This window comes from Tetrahymena thermophila (assembly GCF_000189635.1).
Source record: "Tetrahymena thermophila SB210 genomic scaffold scf_8254593, whole genome shotgun sequence".
Taxonomy (NCBI): domain Eukaryota; phylum Ciliophora; class Oligohymenophorea; order Hymenostomatida; family Tetrahymenidae; genus Tetrahymena; species Tetrahymena thermophila.
In genome coordinates, this window is record NW_002476364.1 from 264,621 (window position 1) to 286,498 (window position 21,878).

Here is a 21,878-nt window from a genome sequence, read left to right on the forward strand (position 1 = left end):
AAAATATTTATCCTTATCTAAAAAATAAGCGATAGTTTGTCACTAAAATAAATATATAATGAATGGCTAGGCTATCAAAGTTGAATCTCTCATATATAAAAATATTGTTTAAAAAAATAGGAAATTGCCATCATCCATCCAAGACTTCATCGATTAAAAACTCCTCATTTAAATTTTTAAAAACTCCTTAAATTAATTTTAAAAACTCCAAAAAATAAATAAATAATATTAAAAAAACTCAAACAACATTAAAAAATTCAAAAAAAATATTAAAAAATAAATTAGCAAATAAAAATAACAAACAAACAAATAAACAAATTAAAAAACAAATAAACAAACAAACAAACAATTAAATAAAAAATAGAAATAAACAAAAAAACAAAAACAAAAAATAAATAAATGTAAAAATAAACGAAAGATATAAACTAGCTGCACTATACTTTTATTTTGATAAGTTAATTTTTTTTGTTGTTTTTATTAAGATTTTTTTTCTTACAAAGCACCAATTAAAAATAAATAAATTTGCAAATATTTGATTTGTTAATTGATTAAATTTGGATATTTAATAGCTTAAAAATAAAAATTATTAATGTAAAGTCAATTTTCTAAAAGTTAAAATTAAAATTGTGTTTGTTTGTTTGTTTGTTTATTTAATCTTCTTTGTGAAAATAATGTGTATTTTTTGAGATATTTAAATAAATACTTTTTGCTAATTTATAAAATTAATTCTATAACAATATCAAAGTAGATTAAATTAGATTTGATGCTTTATTAGCAAATCATTAAAATATCTTAGTTTTATTTGATTTAGTTATTTTCTATATCAATTTTATACATTCGTTCATTATTAATAAAATATCTTTGCTTCTCACCTAATTTAATTACAATAACTAAGTATGTAAATATGATATATTATTTATCTATAAAATTCATATTATTTCTAAAGGAATTATAAACTAAGGATTTAATTTTAGAATTTGATATTTTTGCGAAGATTTAATTTTAAATTTTTGAAATAATTCGATAACATAGAAAAGGATTCATTCATCTAATCAAAACTCTAAAAATGAATGAATCAATGAATGTTTATTTAATCAATAATAATTTGGTTTATGCTTTTTTTAAAAAAATTTTTAGTTAGTTTAACGTTATGAATTAACCATTTGTTTAAAAAAATAATAAACAAGTTATTAGTAAATTTTGCCATAATATTATAGACAAAATATTAATTATTGAAAAATGAATGTACATGTAAATTGAGATAACAAAAGTTAGTTTTAAATATATTTTTTTAGATTTTTCAACTTTTTGTAATAATATCTACGAATTATTGATTGATCTTTGTCGGTAGCTAACTATCTATTTATATAAAAATTAAGCAAAAAGAGAAGCAAAGATTTTAGATATGTTTAAATTTACGCCTTTTAATTGGGCTAGTTCAGTAATTTTAAGCAAGGTGTGTAAATTGAAAAAACTATTTAGTTATTCAAGAAATAAGTTGTATGCATATTAATTCCATTTTATTATTAAAAGTTCTTAAAACCTTATTTTAAAGAATTGGATGACAAGTAAGTTGATGTAGGTTTTTGGGATGGTAATTAATCATTAGCTTTCTTTTTTTGTTTATTTAAAGTCAGAATGACGAAATTAGACTGATTAAAATGGTAGTAATAAAGTTTTATTCGCTATTTAAAAAATGTAGGATAATTCACTCTTAAAAATTTGGAGTTGCGGAGAGAAGTTTTCTTGATAAATGATTTGAATCTGGAAGTAGTTGATTCACTTATTTCGGAGTTAAAAATAACAATTCCTTGGAAGTCAATTAAAACAGAAGTATGAAGCAGTTATTTAAAAATAAAAGGCAAAAAAATAAAACAATTTCAAAATAATTAAAGCCAATATAGATAGAAATTAAGGGTCTCAAACTGATATTGAGCAACAAGCTTGACCAAACTGATGAAGAAAAAGAAGAAGTAAAAAAGAAGATGCATCAAATAAAAATGGATGCTTTAGACTAATTTGAAGCTTCTTATGAAAAATACAATAAAGAGGAGTAAAAAAATGAAAGCAGTAAAGTGAAGAAAGAAAGCAAAAGTTCAAACCCATTCTATAAAAATTGGATTCAGAATATTTCGCAGAATTTCAAGCTAAAAATAGAAAATATAGAGCTGGTTTATATTTATCATGTAAAATATTAATTTTCCAGTTATAACTTAAATAATTAACTCAATAATACAAAAAAATCTTTTTAAAATTGATATTTTGGATTTAAAAAATAGAATTAAAATTAGTGAATTACTTAAGCGACTTAATTGATTCATAAAGCTATTTTAAATACAAAAAAACCCATAAATGTTATCTCAATAAACTGATGATAATTTTTCATAGTTTATATTTCATTTTATTTTTTTATTAAACGATTCAAAACAAAAAAAGAGGTAGTAAGTAAACAAATTAATATTGAATCGAATAAATTTAATTGATATTAAAAGCGTTTAGATAGCTTTTAAAAACGTTTTTCAATTTATAAATTAAGGTAACTAAATTTGAAGTGCTTAAAATAGGATTAAATTTGGATAAAATAGAAGTTGGAACAGTAGACTAGAGCTATTAGTAAAAGAATAGTTTTAATTCTATTTTAAAGAATCTCAATATAGTTAATTTATCTATCTTTTTTGAGTTTTATGATAGCTTTGTGACGACATAAATAAAGGTAATACAAAAAATATTTAAATTATAATTAAGTTTTATTATTTAGTTTGCATTTTAATTTTAATTAATTAGACAAACAATTATTTTGATTTTCATGGGAAGTCAATTGGTTTCTTTACCAAATATAAAAATGCAAATAACACAAAAACAAATTAAGATCCCTTAGAGTAGATGCAGTAAAAAAAAGCTTAGGAGAACGAAAATTACATCATTAAAGATTTAAATATAGAAGTGCTTATCAAATTAGATCTATTTTATTCTTTTCAATTAGAATTAAATGTTAATATTCCTGATGTTACTATTTTCTTGAAACAGAATCAAATGAGATTACTATTAAAATCCCTCAATGATTTGGCTAACTATGATCCAAAGCGCCCAATTTATCGTCCTAATGAAAAGATACCAGAAGATAAAGTCACCATTTAAACAATCAGTCCTGTCAAATAATGGTGGCAATATGCAAGTAATATTTTAAGCATTTATCAATATAAAATATCTTATATATATGTACTAATATTAGTTGTCAGAGTGATAGATAAAGAAAATCTTCCACTCAAAACAAAGCAAAAAGGTTTTCTAGGTTTCTTCGATTCGTTTAAATACAGAAAAATATATACAAAAAAGAAATTGCAGATTAAATTGAAGGAAACAGAGGTGAGGTTCTTTGAATAGTTCGAACTAGCATATCCTTTGTCACAGTTATTAGTACTTAGATAAATAGCAATTAATACACTTGTACGATACAAAACGTTTTTATTTTCAGATATATTTTCAGAAAAAAACGAATCTGAAAAATGGTTCAAAAACTTTGGAAATATCCCAATTTCGAAAATCTAAAGTCTGAATTATCATTTTATTAAAGATCAAAACTTTGAAAAAACCTATAAAAGTGATAATTCTGAAAACACTGAGAATTCTTTAAATAGTTCGAAGAGTGATGATTCTGTTAAATCAACTGAAGATAATAAGAACAATTCCTTTCCAATAATATGTGAAGTTCATTTAGGTCATTTTGAAATATTAATTGAAGAAAACTCCATGCTTTCCGATGTTAAAAATCTACATTAACAAGCGAATCTTTTTAAAGAATCTCTATCAAACACACCTCATTTATAATAATAAGTACAATTTATTTTAAATTGATAATTAATTGTTTTAAATAGTTTTTATGATTCCATTTTAATTCTAATGAAACTATTTTTTAATTTCTTTCAAAATTAAATTTAAATAATTGAAATGCATTAAAAAAAAAAATAGGTATTAAGACATATAAAAAAGAACTTCATTTAGGAATTGAGTAAAAAAGGAATTAATTAAAATACAGAATAGTAAATTTTAGACTAAAGTGAGGATTAGATGCAATCAGACTTTTAGTGGAATCATGCAAATATTTGCAAAAAAAAGAAGATTCTGTTATGCTTAGAAATAGAAAATGCAGTTATCATTTATAACAAATTAGATAATTTTGTTAGCCAAACTTAAGTTGATATAAAACTTATCAAGTGCTTGGATATGCATAGCAAGAACAAAGAATATGATAATGTTTTGTCAATTGAATAAGGAATTTAGTTTATGATCAAGTAAGAAGTTGTGAAAATTCAAAAGGTAGCATTGAAAAACTCTACAGAAGAAAAAATAACTCACAATAATATCGATGTCAATATTCCATCTATAAATTTGACGCTATGCAAACCATTCATAGAGAGATGCAGTATTGTTAAATTAATAAAAAATTAAATTTATTTATATAATTTTTCAAAATTATTAAGGTATTTTGATGCAAGTTATCTTCTTTGATCCAGAGAAATCTCAGGAAAAGCCTGAAGCGAAGGGAGATAACACAAACTAGAAAAAATAAGGAGGTTACAATTTTGAGAAGCAGCAATAATTTTACACATAATTTCTTTAGCAAAAAGATAAAGTTAACACTTTTACAAATATGGCTATCAATATTACTAAAATTAATGTTACTTTACCGTTAAATTATGAAGTCCCAGATAAATTGCTCATAATTTAGCTAAAAAGCCTCAAAATTTTTAAGAGAGAACATGAAAGCTTGCTTGAAGAAAATATGAAGCTCAGAGAAGGTACTCACGAAGAGTTCAAAACAGAAGGAGATATTCTAGAACCTCTACTTGTCACAGTCCACTGCTTAAAAATTTTAATTGCCTAAGATAATAATTGGGAGTTAAATTAAAACATTTTTTTGCATAACTTAAAGTAAAATTTCATTATTCTGTTAATTTAACTACTTTTTTCAATAAACAAATTAATAAATAAATAACAAGTTAATAAATAGATAAAAAAATTAATACACAAATAAATAAATAATTAATTAAATAAAAGGCGAGTTTAGAATTAAGTTGGCAACAATGAAAAAAATTTTTACAAGAAACAAGTTGAAGAATAGACTCAAATAATTTTAGAAACTCTTCCTATTTCAGTTAGGATGGAGAAATCACACAATACTTACTCTATTGGAACTATTTGCCTTTTACCCCGAGAGAAGAAAGCTGACTTTAAAAAAAATATAACTCCCTCTACTTAAAAGCTTTTTGTTAATTTACCTTTTTTCTTGATAAATATTAGTATTTCATAATTGTAAATATTGCTTTATCTAGCCCAAGTTTGGTGTTTAAAGGGATATAATCTGTTAAGCGTTTTATAGGACTAAGGGGGAGATAATATTTAAGAGCAAGTTCCTAATTAAATTGATGAATTAAACGATTCAAGAGATGAAAAGAATGGAGAGGTAGGAAAATCATTGTTCGGAAGGCAAAGAACACAAGAAAAGAAACTTAGATAAATTATTAATAGAAATATATAGTATGAAGAAAAAGTATTGCAATATTTGCAAGAACATATTTTCTTTTAAATGGATCTTTAAATGGAAGGCTTATAACTCAACTTAAATGTTTGTTCGAAAGAAATTATGAAGAAATATGAGGGCAGACTTGTCCATTCAAATGATATTATTTAAGTAAATATCCTTAACCTGTAACTCCACACTAGATAGTTTTATTTTAGTAAATCAATGCAAGTTAGCATAGAGACTTTTTTGATAGAAAATAGAAATTGTTGTCAATATGATCTTTTAACTAACTTAAAGCACTAGTGCACTCATAATTTATCAAAGTCTGATTTATAAGTGGTGCTTAAAGATACATGTCCTCTAAATCAAGAAGTTAGTCACTTCTAAAGCATAATATACAAAAATCGTCAAACGGCTGATAAATTTTACAAAAAACAATTAAAAAAACAGCAGAAATAGAAGGCTTTTAATAATAAACTTGGATAAAATAAAAAGGCTTAAGAAAAAGATATCTTTTAGGATATCTCTGTGGATGACTTGTAATCATTTATTAATGAATTAGAAAGAAACTAAAAAGGAAATAATGCTAGAGATAAAAACAGAATTGAAATTGATGGAGTTGTTATCGAAAGTGATAACGAAAGCGATTTAAATTATTTTGATGAAAACGATGAACGAAATATGGATTAATTTGAAGATTCAGTCGATAATTTAGTAAATAAAGATTTTTCATTTCTAAAAGAAGATAAAAAAGCAAAGGATTACGTTGAGAAAGAAGAAGAAGACAAGCTAATAAAAAATTTAATGTATTTTGAAGATGAATATTTGCTGCTTAATTTAAAAGATTAAGAAAATGCTACAAATCAAAAGTTAAATGGAGAGCAACATCTTCATAGATGCCCAGATTGTTATGATGAAGATTCAAGAAAAAAATTCTTAATTTTAAACTTTTAAAATAGATAAAATAAAAAAGAGTAATAATCCAATTAAAGTTACTTTAATCCAGAAACTTCACCTAAATTAAACCATCTCATGAATTAGTATTAAAACAATCAAATTTCTGAGTAAAACATCTAAGTAGAAGATAGTATGATGACTGATTCTCAAGCTACTAGGTAATTTGTTTCAGTTCAAGAAAACGGAGAAGATACAATTTAAGATCAAATTCCTATCAAAGATATTATAATTACAATCGAATCAATTGATGATGAGTATTTCGTCGCCAAGGAAGACGATTACCATGACTTAGTGCCTTCAAGCATTTATATCGAACTTAATCATCCAGTTATCACATTAGATCCTGTATTTTTAGCTTATTTAAAAAGTATCATTGAAATTAGTGGTATATATGCAACATAAAGAGTTGAGGACTTCAAAGAATACATGCAAGTCAAAGGTTTATTTATTTATTTTTTTATTTTTCATATTTTTTAAAAACAAACAAAAACTTCAATGAAATAAAATTTAAAAAATTTATTTTTATTAGGAAATATTTTTTGAATAACTTAATACAAGTTTAAATCATTTAAATATCAAAAATTTAATTACATAATAAAGAAATAAATAAATTTTTGATAAAATAATAATTGAATCTATAGAAAATAATTAAATATTGTTAAAATGAACAATAAATCAATAATTCATAATTAATAAGTTGATTGAAAGAATATAATGATGGATTAATATAATAAGGAAATTATTTATAATAAAGAATAGGAAGAAAGTAGATAAAAAAGAAAAAATAAGTTGATTATGTGAACAGATAGATGTAGTTTAATCATTTATTATTAAATTCATATCAATAGATTTAATTTTTATTATAACGATTTCACATAGACACATTTTTTGTTTTTTTAAGCTTTTATTTATTAAGTTTATTATTAATAAAAATTAAACTTAAAAGATAAGAATTGCTGATAGAGATATTATAATTTTTTATAAATTAATATTAGAGATTTATTTATTACATTTCTTTTAATTAAATTTTTTAAATAAAAAAGCTAAAAAATATTTTTGAAATAGTTAATTTTTTTAGCAAGATAGATTGATTTGATAGTTTTTAGTATTGAAAAAGTATTTTTTATCAATAAATAATTTATTTAATTGATTTTATACTAAATATATCAAATAATAAGAAATATTTGCTAATTCAATTTTTTTATTAAAACAATAAAAATGTAGGATTCTCTCCATACATTGAAGAAGAAAAGGAAGATTAAGGAAAAGCTTTTTAAGATGATTAAATTTCTGAATAAGATCAAGAAAATGATGCTATAAACAGCAAAATCAATTCTTAATTGACTTTAGTTTCTGAAACTATTACGATTCAGATGCTCCATAATGTTCCTGTTAAAGACAAGGAATACAAGAGCCTTGAACCTGCTTTTCTTCTTTATTTATCAGAATTTATTTTGATTTAATAAGTAAAATATTCATTTTGTAATAATAAATATACCTTAATTATATTTATATTAAGGCAACTTAAGCTTACAACTTGCTAACTGTGAACAGCTCTGATGTTTCTCTATACGACATAAGCGAAAAAACTGGATTACACAGACAGTAATTTTTTAGAATAATGATTTAGGTGAATTTATAATTTAAATTTTTTAAAAGAACTCTTGGAAGCTTCGAAAAAATAAACAACCAATAAGCTTAATACCCTTGCAATTAACTTTCAATAGAAATGAAAACATTCCACTCAAAAGAACTATCCTAAATATAAAAGTTTTCAACTTATATTGGTAATAAATTTTTTTTTGCAAATACAAATAAATACTTATCATGATTTTAATTTAAAAGGCATAAAATTAGAGGAAGCAAAAATTGTGTTTTTGAAGAGAAACACTATGGAAATCTAAGTTTATATTAGGCAATTCTTGTTAGCTGCTTTAAGAAATAGAATAAATAACGAAGATTTGAAATTTATTAAAGACTATTCTAAAAAGTTAATCTACAAAAAATATGATTTATTCATTGAAGATCAAGGACCGATGAAAAGTTTTCAAGAACCTACATAAAACGTGTAGCAACCAGAGCCTTCAGATATGAAAATGGAAATAGTTGTTTTGAATTCAATTGTTTGCGCATATAGAAGTTCTTTAAGTGAAAACGATGGACTTTTTGTCCATTTTACAAAATTAGGTTATTGGTTTACTGGTAAATGGGGATAAGAGTTCTTAGAAAACGGTCTAATTCATACAGGTAAGCATTATTACGAAGAGTAAACTGCTGACAGCATGAATCAAAATAGCAGTAACAAATCGCAAAGTAGTTTTTAGGAGTGTAAAGCTGAAACTTAAACCTCATTTTAAGATGTAACATAAAATGTCTCTTAAGAATTTGAATCAAATCATAATATCAACAATAATGACAACAACTTTAATAATAACAATTACAAAAATATGTAAGAAGATGACTAATTTTTTGATGTTGTTAGTGAGAAACAAGGAAATGATTAAAATATTAATCAAAAGATAACCCAAAATTATGGATAAACATAATTTAAGCCTTCAAAAAACATGTTTTAATTAAACTTTAATAATGAAGATTAGCTCCCTTCGAAAATTAGTACTTCAGATATAAAACAAGTAAAATCTCGTATACATGGTTCATCACACTCAGTTACTACAAGTAAGTCTAGAATTGATAATTAAAAATAAGAAGATAATAATGTTATTGAAATCTAAAGAATTTTTATGTGGGACTTAAAAGCTTATTCATCCTAAGAATTTTTAAATAGAGTAAAAAATAATTATTTTTTTTAGTTCAAACTAATAAATAACAATTAATTAATAATTTAGGATATTGTAATTATGTCACCTCCTGATAAACCATCTGTTGAAGTAAAGATTATTTTCGATGATCCTAACTTTAGTAAATACACTGGAATCACAGATTATCAACTACTTCCTATGAAGAGTAAAAAAATTTTTAAAAATTTATTATTTAAAACTTTAAAGAATTAAATTAAAATTAAAATTGTATTTTGATTTTGTAGCATTAAAGTAATTTTATTAAAATTACCAAATTATTTTTTAATTCAAAAAAATTTTTAATTAAAACCAAAATATTTTTATTAAAATTGCAATTAATATTTTTATTAAAATTACCGTTAACATTTTCATTGAAATTGCCATTAGTATTTTTATTGAAATTGCTATTAACATTTTTATTAATATTTTTTTAAAATTTACTTTTAATATTTTTATTGAAATTACTATAAACATTTTTATTAAAATTGCAATTGATATTTTAATTAAAATTACCTTTAACATTTTCATTCAAATTGCCATTAATATATATATTTTTTTTCAAATTACCAAAAATATTTTCATTAAAATTGCAATTAACATTTTTATTAATTTACTGTTAGCATTTTCATTGAAATTGCCATTAGTATTTTTATTGAAATTGCTATTAACATTTTTATTAATATTTTCATTGAAATTACCATTAATATTTTTATTGGAATTGCTATTAACATTTTTATTAAAATTGTAATTGATATATTAATTAAAATTATCTTTAACATTTTCATTCAAATTGCCATTAATATATATTTTTTTTCAAATTAACATTTTTATTAATTTACAGTTAACATTTTCATTGAAATTGCCATTAATCTTTTTATTGAAATTACTTTAATTATAGAATTTAATTGCTTTAATTTTTAAAAAATACTTTTGAAATTATGAAATAGTTGCTGTAAATATTCCTGAGTTAAGTCTATTTTTGTATGACAAGGACTATTGCACTCTTTGCAAATTATTTTAAGAAAATATAGCTGAAGCACCTAGGACAGTGTTCATAAACTAAGATTATGATATTTACAATAATAATGTATTTATTAAATTTATTTTCTAAAAAGAATTTAAACAAAAATTTATATTTTTTTAATTAGATTTGGTAATTCCTTGATATTTCTGTTTAAAAAGTAAATGCAAAAATGTTTTAAGGTGAAAGAGTTAATTTATAAGAATAAATGGTAAAGGACTATAATTACTATCATATTGATGCTTAAGTTGATAATAATTTAAGCGAAATTAAATACTAAACATATGCAAATGAAACGGAGAAATAAGATCCCTCAATTTACAGAAAAAATCCAAATTTTTCAAATGCAGGTCAGGCATTAGGAATTAAATAATCTCACTCTCGAAACAATAGCTAAGATGTGCCAAAATTAAATAGGAACAAGAACTAATCTAAAAATTCACAAGAATAAGAGAAAGAAGATAACTGTAAAGAGATGCCTGTTAATGCTTAACATGAATATTTCTTACAGCAAGTCTATGAATCGCAGCAAATAAAAAAAGGAAAATCTTACAAAAAATATAAAAATGTTTTTCTCATTAGTAATCCTGCAAGTTTAAGTAAAGTATTTTAAAAATAAAATGTGAAAGTTCATTCATTTTAATATAAATTAATAGCTGAAATGAATTTAGAAAACGTTATTTATCATTTTTACATGCACGAAAACGGTTGCAAAATCATGAAAGTATGGGCGACTAAGCTTGACATTAATGATTTTAGAATGTGCTCTTTACTGAAAAACAAATAAATTTTGTTTGATATTAAAGATTGGCAAAATGTTGAAGAAGGAAACGAATAATATACTAATTAGTAAACAGAGGAAAAAGAAGAAGGTAATATGCTTAATAAAGATTTCATTAACTTTAATGACAATAATGAGTATGGATTTATGGATGATAACTCCTTAGACAGCGACGAATTAAATATTAATGAAGATTTTGACCTATAAGGTAAGAATTTTGGATAAAATTTGATAGCAAATCAAGAGTAAGAATACAATGATGATCCTCACCCTGAAAAAACTAATTAAAATGTCAATTTAGACGAAGCAATTTAAGAAAATGATATTTAAATGCTATCATCAAATAGAGTTAATTAAAACTTTATTTTAGAATAAGATAGCATACTCTAAGAAAGCTAAAGAAAACCCATGGGATCTGAAGAGATGAAATTAAGGCATAAATAAGAAAAAATGATGAAAAAGAATTAAAAGAGAAAAAGAAAGGATTTACAGAATGGAATGTCAAATCAAGATTAAATTTAAGTAAAGGTGTTTATTTTCTTTCTTTCATTCATTCATTATAATTTTTTTAATTCAATTCATTTTATTTTAATGTAAATTTATAAAAAAATATCTTATTTGATTTTAGAATAGTATCAATTATATTTTAGATGAATTAAAGCATTTTTTAAAGAAGGAATTATAAGATATTTATTTAATAAACTGATAAGGAATTTATTTTAGGGGGGAAAAAATATATATTAGAGATAAATGAGTTTTAAAAGAATTATTTGAAATAATATTGTGAAGAATGATAAAATTATATTCAGATAATGGATAAAATAAAATTGAAATATTATTAAATCAAATTGAGAAGAGTGATAAAATCAAATTGAAATTAAAGATAAATAATATTTCAGAAGAATTATTAAATAATATTAAGAAGAATGATAAAATAATTAATTTAATATAAGAAAGTTTCATTAACAAAAAAGAATATCTATATTCAAGTTCAAATAATTCAATTAAATAAATAATTTTTTGTTTTAGAATTAACATGAATTAATTATTTAGATGCATAATAAGATAGATAGATATAATTATGTTGAGAAGAATATCAATCAATTAATAAATTTCTCAAATGAAACTAATTTTTTATTGAAGAATGAAAATATTTTGTATTAAAATATTAATAAATATTTTCTCTTAAAGAATAAGCTTTATACTGATGGTAATATTGGAGAACATGATTAGATTCTCGAAGAAAAGAAGAGATCGACAACAAATGAAAAAATTGTTGAAATTTAAGTAGAAAATAAAGACAGTAATAATAATAATAGCTAATAGTTAACTTTTTGGTAAAAGATGAGTAACTTCTTTTGCTGCAGAAGAAAGCAGTAGCCACAGTAGTAAACTTAACAAAAAAGTATAGTGAAGGAAAAGCCCAAAGACTAAATTGGGTAGCAATAGCAATAAGAGTCAACATAAATAGAATTAAGTATATTTATTTTATTTCGTAACAAACAAACAAATAAATAATTCAATTCAAAATTTTAAAATAAAAGAGCGTTAAATTGAAACATGGCCATAAGATGATTTTCCTAAAGGAAGAAAATGGGTTATACAAAATTATTAGTAGTGTCTCCGTACCTTTTTATATATATATTTATTTAATTATTTATTTAAATGTTTATTTAACAAATTTGAATTTTAATAATTTTATAAATTATAGCAATAACAATAACTGATAATTAAAATTAAAGACTTTATTAATACAATGACATGGAGCAGTAATACAAGTAAATAAATAAATTAATTAATTAATATTTGATTTTTAAATCAAAATTTTAATTTTTGGTTAAATAAAAAATTTAATTAGCTTATTTAGGATGAACAATCTATACAATTTTATCGGCTCTGAGGCTGATTTGGAATATAATGACCTTAAATTTGCATTTATTACTTAACCTGATGGAGAAAAATTAATTAAAATACACATTAAGAATAAAAATTTTGTTTTTATGAATGACTTTTTATTCGATTTAATTGGTTTCTTCAGAACTCCCTTTAATGGCTCTGATGATATATTAAATAAGCAATTCTTTAGGTAACCTAAATAGAATAATTATCCTCCTATGATTATCAAAATTTAAGTAATTTTATTTTATTTTTAATGAGGTTTTTTAAATTTACATTTTCCCTAGGCTGAAAATTTCTGGGCTTTGATACTGGATAGTCTGAATAATCCAAGTAACTGTTTAGCTGTTAATCTTAATGCAGATTATCTTTAAGAATGGATTGGTGATAGTGGAATGGGACCAGGAAGTGCTTTAATGGTTCGTTTTTATTTTAAAAATGATAATGTATTTAATTATTTATTTATTTATAATTTAGGATATAAATATCGATTTAAGGAAACTGCTGACCTGTAATACAGATAAAATTTATCAAGATTTTGGTCAACATCTGAGAACATATTCTATTTCAACCATTAAAATTATTTAAAAGTATTTAAATGACCAAGAAAATTAGCAAGGAAATAAGGATAAAAGCCCTATTTTAATTGATGATCAGAATTTAAACTCTTAAAATATTGAGTCATCTAACTAAATTTAAGATTAAAAATAAAACGATTTGCCAGCTGAAACTCCAAAGAAGAAACTTGCTTTCTTTTAGAAGAAGCCTATAAATCATCAACAAGCACCACCAAATTTAGTTAGAGAAGAAAGCTCGGAGTTGTAAAAAGAGATTCAAAAAGTCGAATTCAACACAAACTTAATCATTCCTTTTAAGATAAGGTTTAAGAACAGTTACATTATAAACTATTACAAGCTTAAAAGATAATATGAAGAAGAATATGCTTTGTAGTAAGAAAATATTTTACAAGATCTTTAAAAGTCACAGAGCTAAAATAGTAATAGTGAAAAGCTTCGATATACATAAAAGAATGGAGAAAAAACACCTTACACTCATTAAGAAATTGAGATTAGCGTTTTTAACAAGAAAGTGAAGAAATTCAGGAATTTAAATATAAGTATGTATTCTTTGAAATAGATAAGTACAATAACTTCCACAATGATGAACCCTTCTACTTATATTACCATATTCAAAGAAGAGGTTAACCCATTAAACAACCAGTTATCTGAGTCACTTTTCAAAGTAAGATGCATAACAGACGCTGATAAAGCATCATTTTTAAAGTAAAGTAAGAATTAAGATTATCTCAAGCAATATGTGGTAAAATAAACTCTATTTAAAGAAATTTATTTTAAGTATTTTCAATATTTCAAAGCCAACACGCTTAACAAATGATGAGATTTAGCAATTCTAAAAAAACCCTGAAGAAAAATGCATCGGATATTTAAGAGTCAAGTTAAAAAGATTCAAAATAGAGGCTTTTAAAAACTATTTTGGAAATCAAACTATGAAAATTAAAATATCTAATTTGATTCTTAAAAAGATATCCAAAGGTGAAAATTCCAGCATGGGCTTAAAGGGATAGCTTAAAATTAAATATTACAACAAAAGGTTTATTTTTTATTTAATTAAAATGAATATCATTGGTAAATTTTATTTTGATAACTATAGAAAAGGTTTTTATGAGCCATTTTTAGAACCTTGGATTTTCCATGTTCAAAACTAAAAGGTAGACTCAGATTAAAATTTACAAGTGTGCAACTACGAAGATAAAAATAAAGAAAATGAAAGTGAATTCAAAGAGTTAGAGAGCGTTCTCAGTCATAGAGTAAAAAACAAACTCATTCATTACTTTTTATTTATTTAAATTTTTTCTAAATTAGAATTCACTAAATATCAATTTGAGTACTGCATTCATAGAAACAGCTATTGAAGCCAAGAATGCATTCGGATAAACCAATTAAAAGTTGCGTCCATACAATATCGTGAACAAATTAGGCTTTGGATTACTTTTCTTATTGGGAGAAAATAAAAAGATTTACATGGAAGATCTAATTTTATAAATAGTTAGTAACAATGAAGAAAAGGAATATCTTCCTCACACTCAAAATGTAGAAGATAAAGGAAGACAAATCAAAAAAATAAAAAATTTATTTGTTAACTTTATAATATTAAAGCCATAAAAAGAGAAACAAATCCAAGAAAGAATTGAGCTTTACATTAATGGTCTTGCTGCAGAAATGAAAAGAATAAAGTCAAATAACATCCCCTTAAAGTCAACTATATTTAATAATAAAAGCGCCAATTATTTTTCTTACACTAATAACACTAATGCAACTCATTCTTCTACTTATGTAATACAAGATTCTATTCAGGGGTTAGATAAAAAATAATCTAATATTGAGTCTGTCAACCTTAATCAAAAGGAGCAAAAATTCAAATAAAAGATTTTAATTAGCAAGAATTTTAGTGATTTCAGGTAAATTCTATTTTTTGTGTATTTTTTTCGACTTTAATTTTAATAATAATTAGAACCATCAATAGGGCTTCTTTGGATAGACTGGGCAAGCAATTCTTCTAGTTAGAGAATTTAAATGCTCAGCACTTTAACACAAACAAGCAAGACAGAAACAAAATATTAGAAAAATATAAAGATATTAAAAACTTACTTCATCAAACTGATAAGGATTTCTTTGTTGTTGACGTTTCTCTAGATTCAGGAGTTGGAAGAAAGCAGATCACTCTACAGAGTTCCGTTACTATTTTTAACAATCTGAATAAGGAAGTTATTGTTGGATTTTTGAAGAGAAAAAAGAGCGAATAGATTATATTTGAGGAAGATATTTAGCTTCAACATCAAAAATCTGGAAAATATAAAGAATAACCCGTAATCAGTAAAGAAAAAAGGAGATACATCTAATTGGACATGTACAAAATTCAGCCATACTAATCCTTACCCATTCCTTATAATTTTCTTTCTGAAAAGAGAGATGTTTTTTACTGTATGGTGCCTGATAGTGATAAACATAACATGCCTAATAACCACAAGTACATTTTAAGCTATTTATTATTTTTAATTAAATAATATTTTTTTAAAAGCAAAAGCAAAAGCCATGTAGAGCTAATAAAACAAATTATAGTGACAACTGATAAACATGGTGTACAAGATGTAGAGTAAATGGATCAAATTGATGAAGAAATAATGGATATAAAGTTATTTAATATACATGATTTCATTTAGCCTTATTCTACCTTTTCTGATTATGATCAAGTAGATGACCTTAAATTGAATGATATTATTGGAAAGCCTTGCTTAGAGTTCGAAAACGAAAGGTTTGGCAGATTGATTCTCAGACAAAATTTTGAATTGAAATAAAATAAGTTCATCGAAGAAAGTAATTAACATTTAAATTCTGTATTCTAAATAAATGTCATCAAAACGAAATGGCCAGTGTAAAACATATCTGAAAAAAGCTAAATGTACTGCTATGAAACTTCAATTGTATTAAATCCATTCTTGAGAATTATAAATTAGACTATTTAAGAAATCAAGATAATAGTTGGAGATTAGGATAAAACATTAGCACCAGGTGAGACACTCATACCTTATAGCATAGATTTCGTCAAGGCATAATCAATCCTCATCTATTAAGAGCCTTCAAACAAAGTTGAATTCAATCCTTTCACTAAAAAGCTTAAAGATTTTGTCAAACTAGAACCTTGCTAGCTTTCTGACCAAATATATCCACTTTGCTTAAGCCTCGAATACACAAAAATCTCAAAGCAATCAAGAGTTGTAGTCATTTACTGCCCTTACATTATTTTTAACCGAACTGGATTAGATTTATACTACAAAGAATTCTAAAAAGATTTTTAGGTCAAGAAAAATCACTTTGAAAAGAAAAAGATTAATGGTGAAAACAAGCCCAATGCCCAAAATGAGAATAGCAGAATTTCAATTAATCAAGCATAAAAAGAATCTCTTCAAATGTTTTGCCCTTCAAACAAATTTAAGAAACTTTCGATTGGTATTTTCTACAAATCTCCTTACACAATTAATTGGTCATAATAAATATCGTTCACTTAGAAAAACCACGTTGGCATACAGCTTACGTCAGACAGCAACAGTGTAAAAAACTTATTTAAAACTTTTTATTTTAAAATACAAATTTAATTAAAAATTAATTTGTAGCTCTATGAAGTAAATGTTAATCTAAGCTAAGGAGTAGGTGAACTCTCAAAGACAGAAATGATAATCATAACTCCAAAATATTACTTTTACAATTAGACAGAACACACAATTGTAGTCTCTTAAAAAGTCCCAATCATGCAAGACTCTGTCTTCTAATTAGACTAAGGATAAATTCAACCCTTTTTCTGGATGCAAAAGGATGGCCAACAGATCATCTATTTGTCATTTTTCTAAGACTTAAAGAATCCTAAGTTCTCTAATCCATTTAAAATTGATGAAGTAAATAAAATATTCAATATTAAATTCAATATATAAATATTATAAATTCATAGATCAACACATTTGCTGTAAAAGTTCCTTATAAAGATGAATCCTAGCAGCAATAACTTAACAGTCTAAATGGCAGTGATAGCAAGTATAAATACAAGTTAATTACGATCAGTATAACCCAAATGAATGGTGTGTTTTGTGTAAGGTTTTTAGAAAAAGGATAGCCTCCACCATATGTGATATTTAACAAAGTAAATTATTAAATATTATTAAAATCAATCAAGGTGCTTATATTTAAATTAAACAATAAAGACTAATCACGAAATATTTGTACAACAATATATTCCTGAGTTTGTAAAAACATGCTGCAGCAAAAAGAGAAACCAGCTTACTTCAGAAAAAAAAGTATATATTTTTAAATGTTTGAAATATTAATTTGAATAATTTTTCTATATAACACAGGTCATCTTCCCAAAGTAAAGAATAGTGTTTACCTGGGATCATTGGAATATTGATTTCGATAAATAACTGAGTGTGGAAATAGATACAAACCAGAAAACCTACAACTTAGAAAAGCTTAAAGACTATGAGCCTATTTACTTGTAGAAGGTAGATGATAGAGGAATGCAGAAAGATAGTGATCCAAAGAAAAAAATACTTTACAAGAAAGGATATCTATTGGTGTGTGATAACTTTAAAGATTAGTTCGAAAAATACTTCTGCATCTTAAATATCTACAAATAAAAGCTAAAATTATACATTAATAAAGAAAAAATATCTAATATTGACCTAGTATATGCTAAACTAGAAATAAGCAGAGAAGGATTTGACATAATAACCATAAAATAAAAAAGATTAAACATTAAGTAAGCTGAAGACTCTAATAAAAACAGTTTATTCGATTGGTATATCTCAATTTATAACTCCATACAAGTAAATATGCCTGATAAAGTAGACTTTAAAATAGAGCCTAGAAATGGAACTATGGTAAAAATTTTACAATAAATCTATGAATTATTTTTAATTCTCTTTTGTATAATAAAATAGGAAATTACTTTTTATCAGTAGAAAAAGTATTTTGAAAATGAAAAAGGAAATAATTCAAACAGTAAAAAAGGATTCTTAGACTTAGATGAAGATGGAGTTCCCTATCAAGTTGATCATCTAAATTATCAAGTAATTTATTCAATAATTCAAAATTTTTTTAAAAATTGAAACAAAAAATAAAATACAACAAAAAAATAGCATATAAATGTTAAAGTTTTTATATTAGGAAAATTAAGAAAGTTTTTTGAAATATTTTTTTTTAAATTTGAAGAAGATTTATTTACAAATATTTTTTGAAAAATTTCTTATCACATGATTAAATAAAATAGTTTAGCATAAAAAATATGATTGGCATTAGTATTATAGACGATATGACTCAAGAGTTATTTTCTGTTTCTCTTAAAAACCTAAGCTTGGTATATCAAGTTGTTCAGAAGTGGATAAAAGAGGATGATGAAATTGATGTAGCTTATAATTAGTAGCAGGCTGAGTAAAAAAATCAAGAATAGTTAGAAATTTTGTAGTAAGTTTAATCTCAAAAAAGATAAATTATTAAGCATGTAACAAAAAGCTTCTTCTAGTTTAGCTTAGAAAACATATTCATTAATAATTAAGATATATCTAAAAGCTAATACCCAGTCATATTTGCTTCTGATACAAAAAAAGTAATTTTTTTCAATTTAAAAATAATAAATATTCAGAGTTAAAAACTAATCTTGTTCTCAAACATTTTTAGCGAATAATTTTTAACTCAAAAATAAAAAATTTATTAAATAAATTATTTTTTAAAATTGATAGACTGGTGAGAAACCACCTCCATTCATTTTTATATCAACTTAATGGAAAAATGTGAAGAATATTTATGAAGAAGAGTAACCCATTAAATATGAATAAACTTAGTAAATGAATACAGAAATGGAGAAAAGTGGAGTTTTATTAAGCAATAAACTGGATTAACAAGACAATAAATCAGATTATAAAAAACATGGTGAGCTATAAAGCGATGAAAAAGTTTAACTCTATCAAAAAAGTGGAGTTTTTACTAAGGCGTTAACGATGTAAAAGTATAGAACAGTCAGCCTTGATAATGAAAACTAGGATGATATTGATAATGCTTCTGCTGTCTAAGGAGATTAGTCAGCTTAAAAAGTAGTTCAATGGATAAATAATCTGCAAATATACTTTGATCACTTTGAAATACGTATTGACTAATAAATTATTTAAACAATTATGGGATTTAACACATAATTAAGTTAAGCACTTTACTCTGATAATGAAACTAAATCATAGGAAATTTATGAAATTTTAGAGAAATTAAAATAAAAAACAATTGACCAGATTTTACTTGATAACATTGAATCAGGTGTAGAAAACATGAAGAAAGCAATTTACATTAAAAATTTATCTATACAGCCAATTAATTTCTGTCTCACTCTTAATCTTGCAGGAGCAGATAACGCCTTAGGTTCTGATATCTTTTCTGTCCCCTTGGCTATATTTTAAGAATTTGGTAATTTAAATTTCCAAATTTTTTTTTAATATTAAATTTATATTTAATTAAAAGGTCTTGAGCTTGTTGCAATTGACTAAGCGAGCATTAGTCTAAATGCTTTAAATTAACAGCATTTATATGATACCTTCTCTTCAATATAGTCAAGAATACAAAAGCATTATATCAGCTAATTCTTAACAGAAATTTACAAAATTTTTGGTAGTTTTGAAGCTATAGGTAATCCTGTCAAACTTGTCAAAAATATATCTTCTAGTGTATCTAAAATGATTTATAATCCCCTTAAATCTCTATAACAAGGTAGAGGTGCCTAGGCAGTAGGTGATCTAGCTACTGGAGCTATTTCATTGGTTTAAAACTCAATTTCAAGTATTTACAAGGCAGCAAGAAATATTTCAGGTAATTCTTTAAAACATAGAATCATAATTTATCTCAATAAGAAAAATTTGTTTAATTTCAAATAAATCCTTTCTAAAAATTATTATTTATTTCAAATTTTTTTTAGGATTTATCATGAGAGTCATATCCAAAATTACATTCCACAAGCAATACTTGCAAGATAGATCGATAAGGGTTAACAGATAAATCAAAAATATCAAAGATGGATTTTAAATTGGTAAAAATTCAACTTCCATTTTTAATGAAATGTGTTAATTGAACCTTTTATTGCATAAATTAATTAGGATGTAAGAACTTTTTGCTTATCCTTTGGGACACTGTTTATGGAATAATTTATATACCTCTTGAGGGTTGTAAAAAGAAACATATATTTGGTCTTATCAAAGGTATTTACACTGCTTTTGTAAGTATTTTCATTAAGCCTACTGTAGGAATATATGATTTTTTGATCAGCATCTTTGATGTAATTTATTTAGCCTTTAAATAGATAAACATTTATTAAATTTGGTTTATTTATATATTTCTAAAGGGATTAGTAAATTCTGCCATTTATGAAGAACATATCATGGAATATAGAAGCAGACCTCCAAGAATCTTTGAAACTCAAAAAATTACTAATTTTGAATATAAGAATGCAATAGGGAAAGATATTCTCCTTAGAGTCAAGCAGTAGCCAAAAAGCTATGAGTCAATAAAATATTATGATTAAATACAAGTCTCTAAAAATAAATTCGTCGAAATCATTTTAACAGACATAAGGCTGGTTTGTGCATAGGTAAATATTAATTAATATTAAAAATAATTATAATACTAATCAATAATTAAAAGAAAAACTCCTCTTTAGATTACCAAAAAGTTCAACTGCATAAAATAAAATATATCGAGTACAATTAGAAAAAGAAATATTTCAGATTCTTTTACGATGTGCCTGTCAAAAATATATTAAAATGTTGCAACAGAAATAATATATAAACAAAAATAAGATACGAAAAATTCGATAATTAAGAAAAAGCCAATGAAATGATAAGGTACTTGCAGGAGCACTACAAATAATAAAAAATCCCAATTAAGATAGACGTAAAAAATGGCTGATTTCTTAATTTAATCATTAATAATTTAATTATAAAAATAAAGTTTTGGTTTTGTTTTGTAAATAATTTATTTGTTTGTTTGTTTATTTTAAAATATAAAGAAAAAATCATTTTTATTTGAAATTATCTATCTTATTATTGATCAATTACTTCATAAATTTACTTGCATGAATTTGCTTTGATTCATTTTGTCAATGAATCTATTTCCTACTCTCTATTCTTCACAGTGATTAAGTATAGTTTCACAAACCATTTAGACAAGTACTTCACATAAAGATAAATAAAATAAAAACCAAATAAAACTTTTTAAAAATGCTAAGTAAGTTCTTAATTAAAATTAAAATAAATGAATGATTGGATGATAGATTACTTATAAAATTTATAAATTTCTA

The 21,878-nt window shown here is 23.8% G+C and overlaps 1 protein-coding gene across 1 annotated transcript; it reads left to right on the top strand. All coding sequences in view use genetic code 6, as the record gives it.

Annotated features, from left to right (window-relative positions):
* Positions 1-1,405: 1,405 nt before the first annotated feature.
* On the top strand, positions 1,406-21,487 carry TTHERM_00463170 (amine-terminal region of chorein, A TM vesicle-mediated sorter; the record flags this gene model as incomplete). The annotated part of the gene is made up of 41 exons (XM_001018814.2): positions 1,406-1,456; positions 1,534-1,594; positions 1,703-1,833; positions 1,896-2,186; positions 2,537-2,713; positions 2,785-3,175; positions 3,233-3,834; positions 3,970-4,423; positions 4,482-4,932; positions 5,059-6,920; positions 7,706-7,947; positions 8,001-8,086; positions 8,141-8,268; positions 8,327-9,267; positions 9,328-9,445; positions 10,227-10,366; positions 10,428-10,899; positions 10,957-11,603; positions 12,273-12,558; positions 12,626-12,706; positions 12,793-12,859; positions 12,940-13,213; positions 13,265-13,396; positions 13,455-14,297; positions 14,353-14,588; positions 14,649-14,805; positions 14,861-15,456; positions 15,510-16,025; positions 16,077-17,106; positions 17,170-17,448; positions 17,502-17,690; positions 17,752-17,844; positions 17,902-18,426; positions 18,487-18,615; positions 18,816-19,151; positions 19,285-19,996; positions 20,051-20,395; positions 20,502-20,612; positions 20,680-20,858; positions 20,925-21,170; positions 21,224-21,487. 41 exons carry the CDS (start codon positions 1,406-1,408, stop codon positions 21,485-21,487), a joined length of 14,871 nt encoding a protein of 4,956 aa, XP_001018814.2.
* Positions 21,488-21,878: the final 391 nt, after the last annotated feature.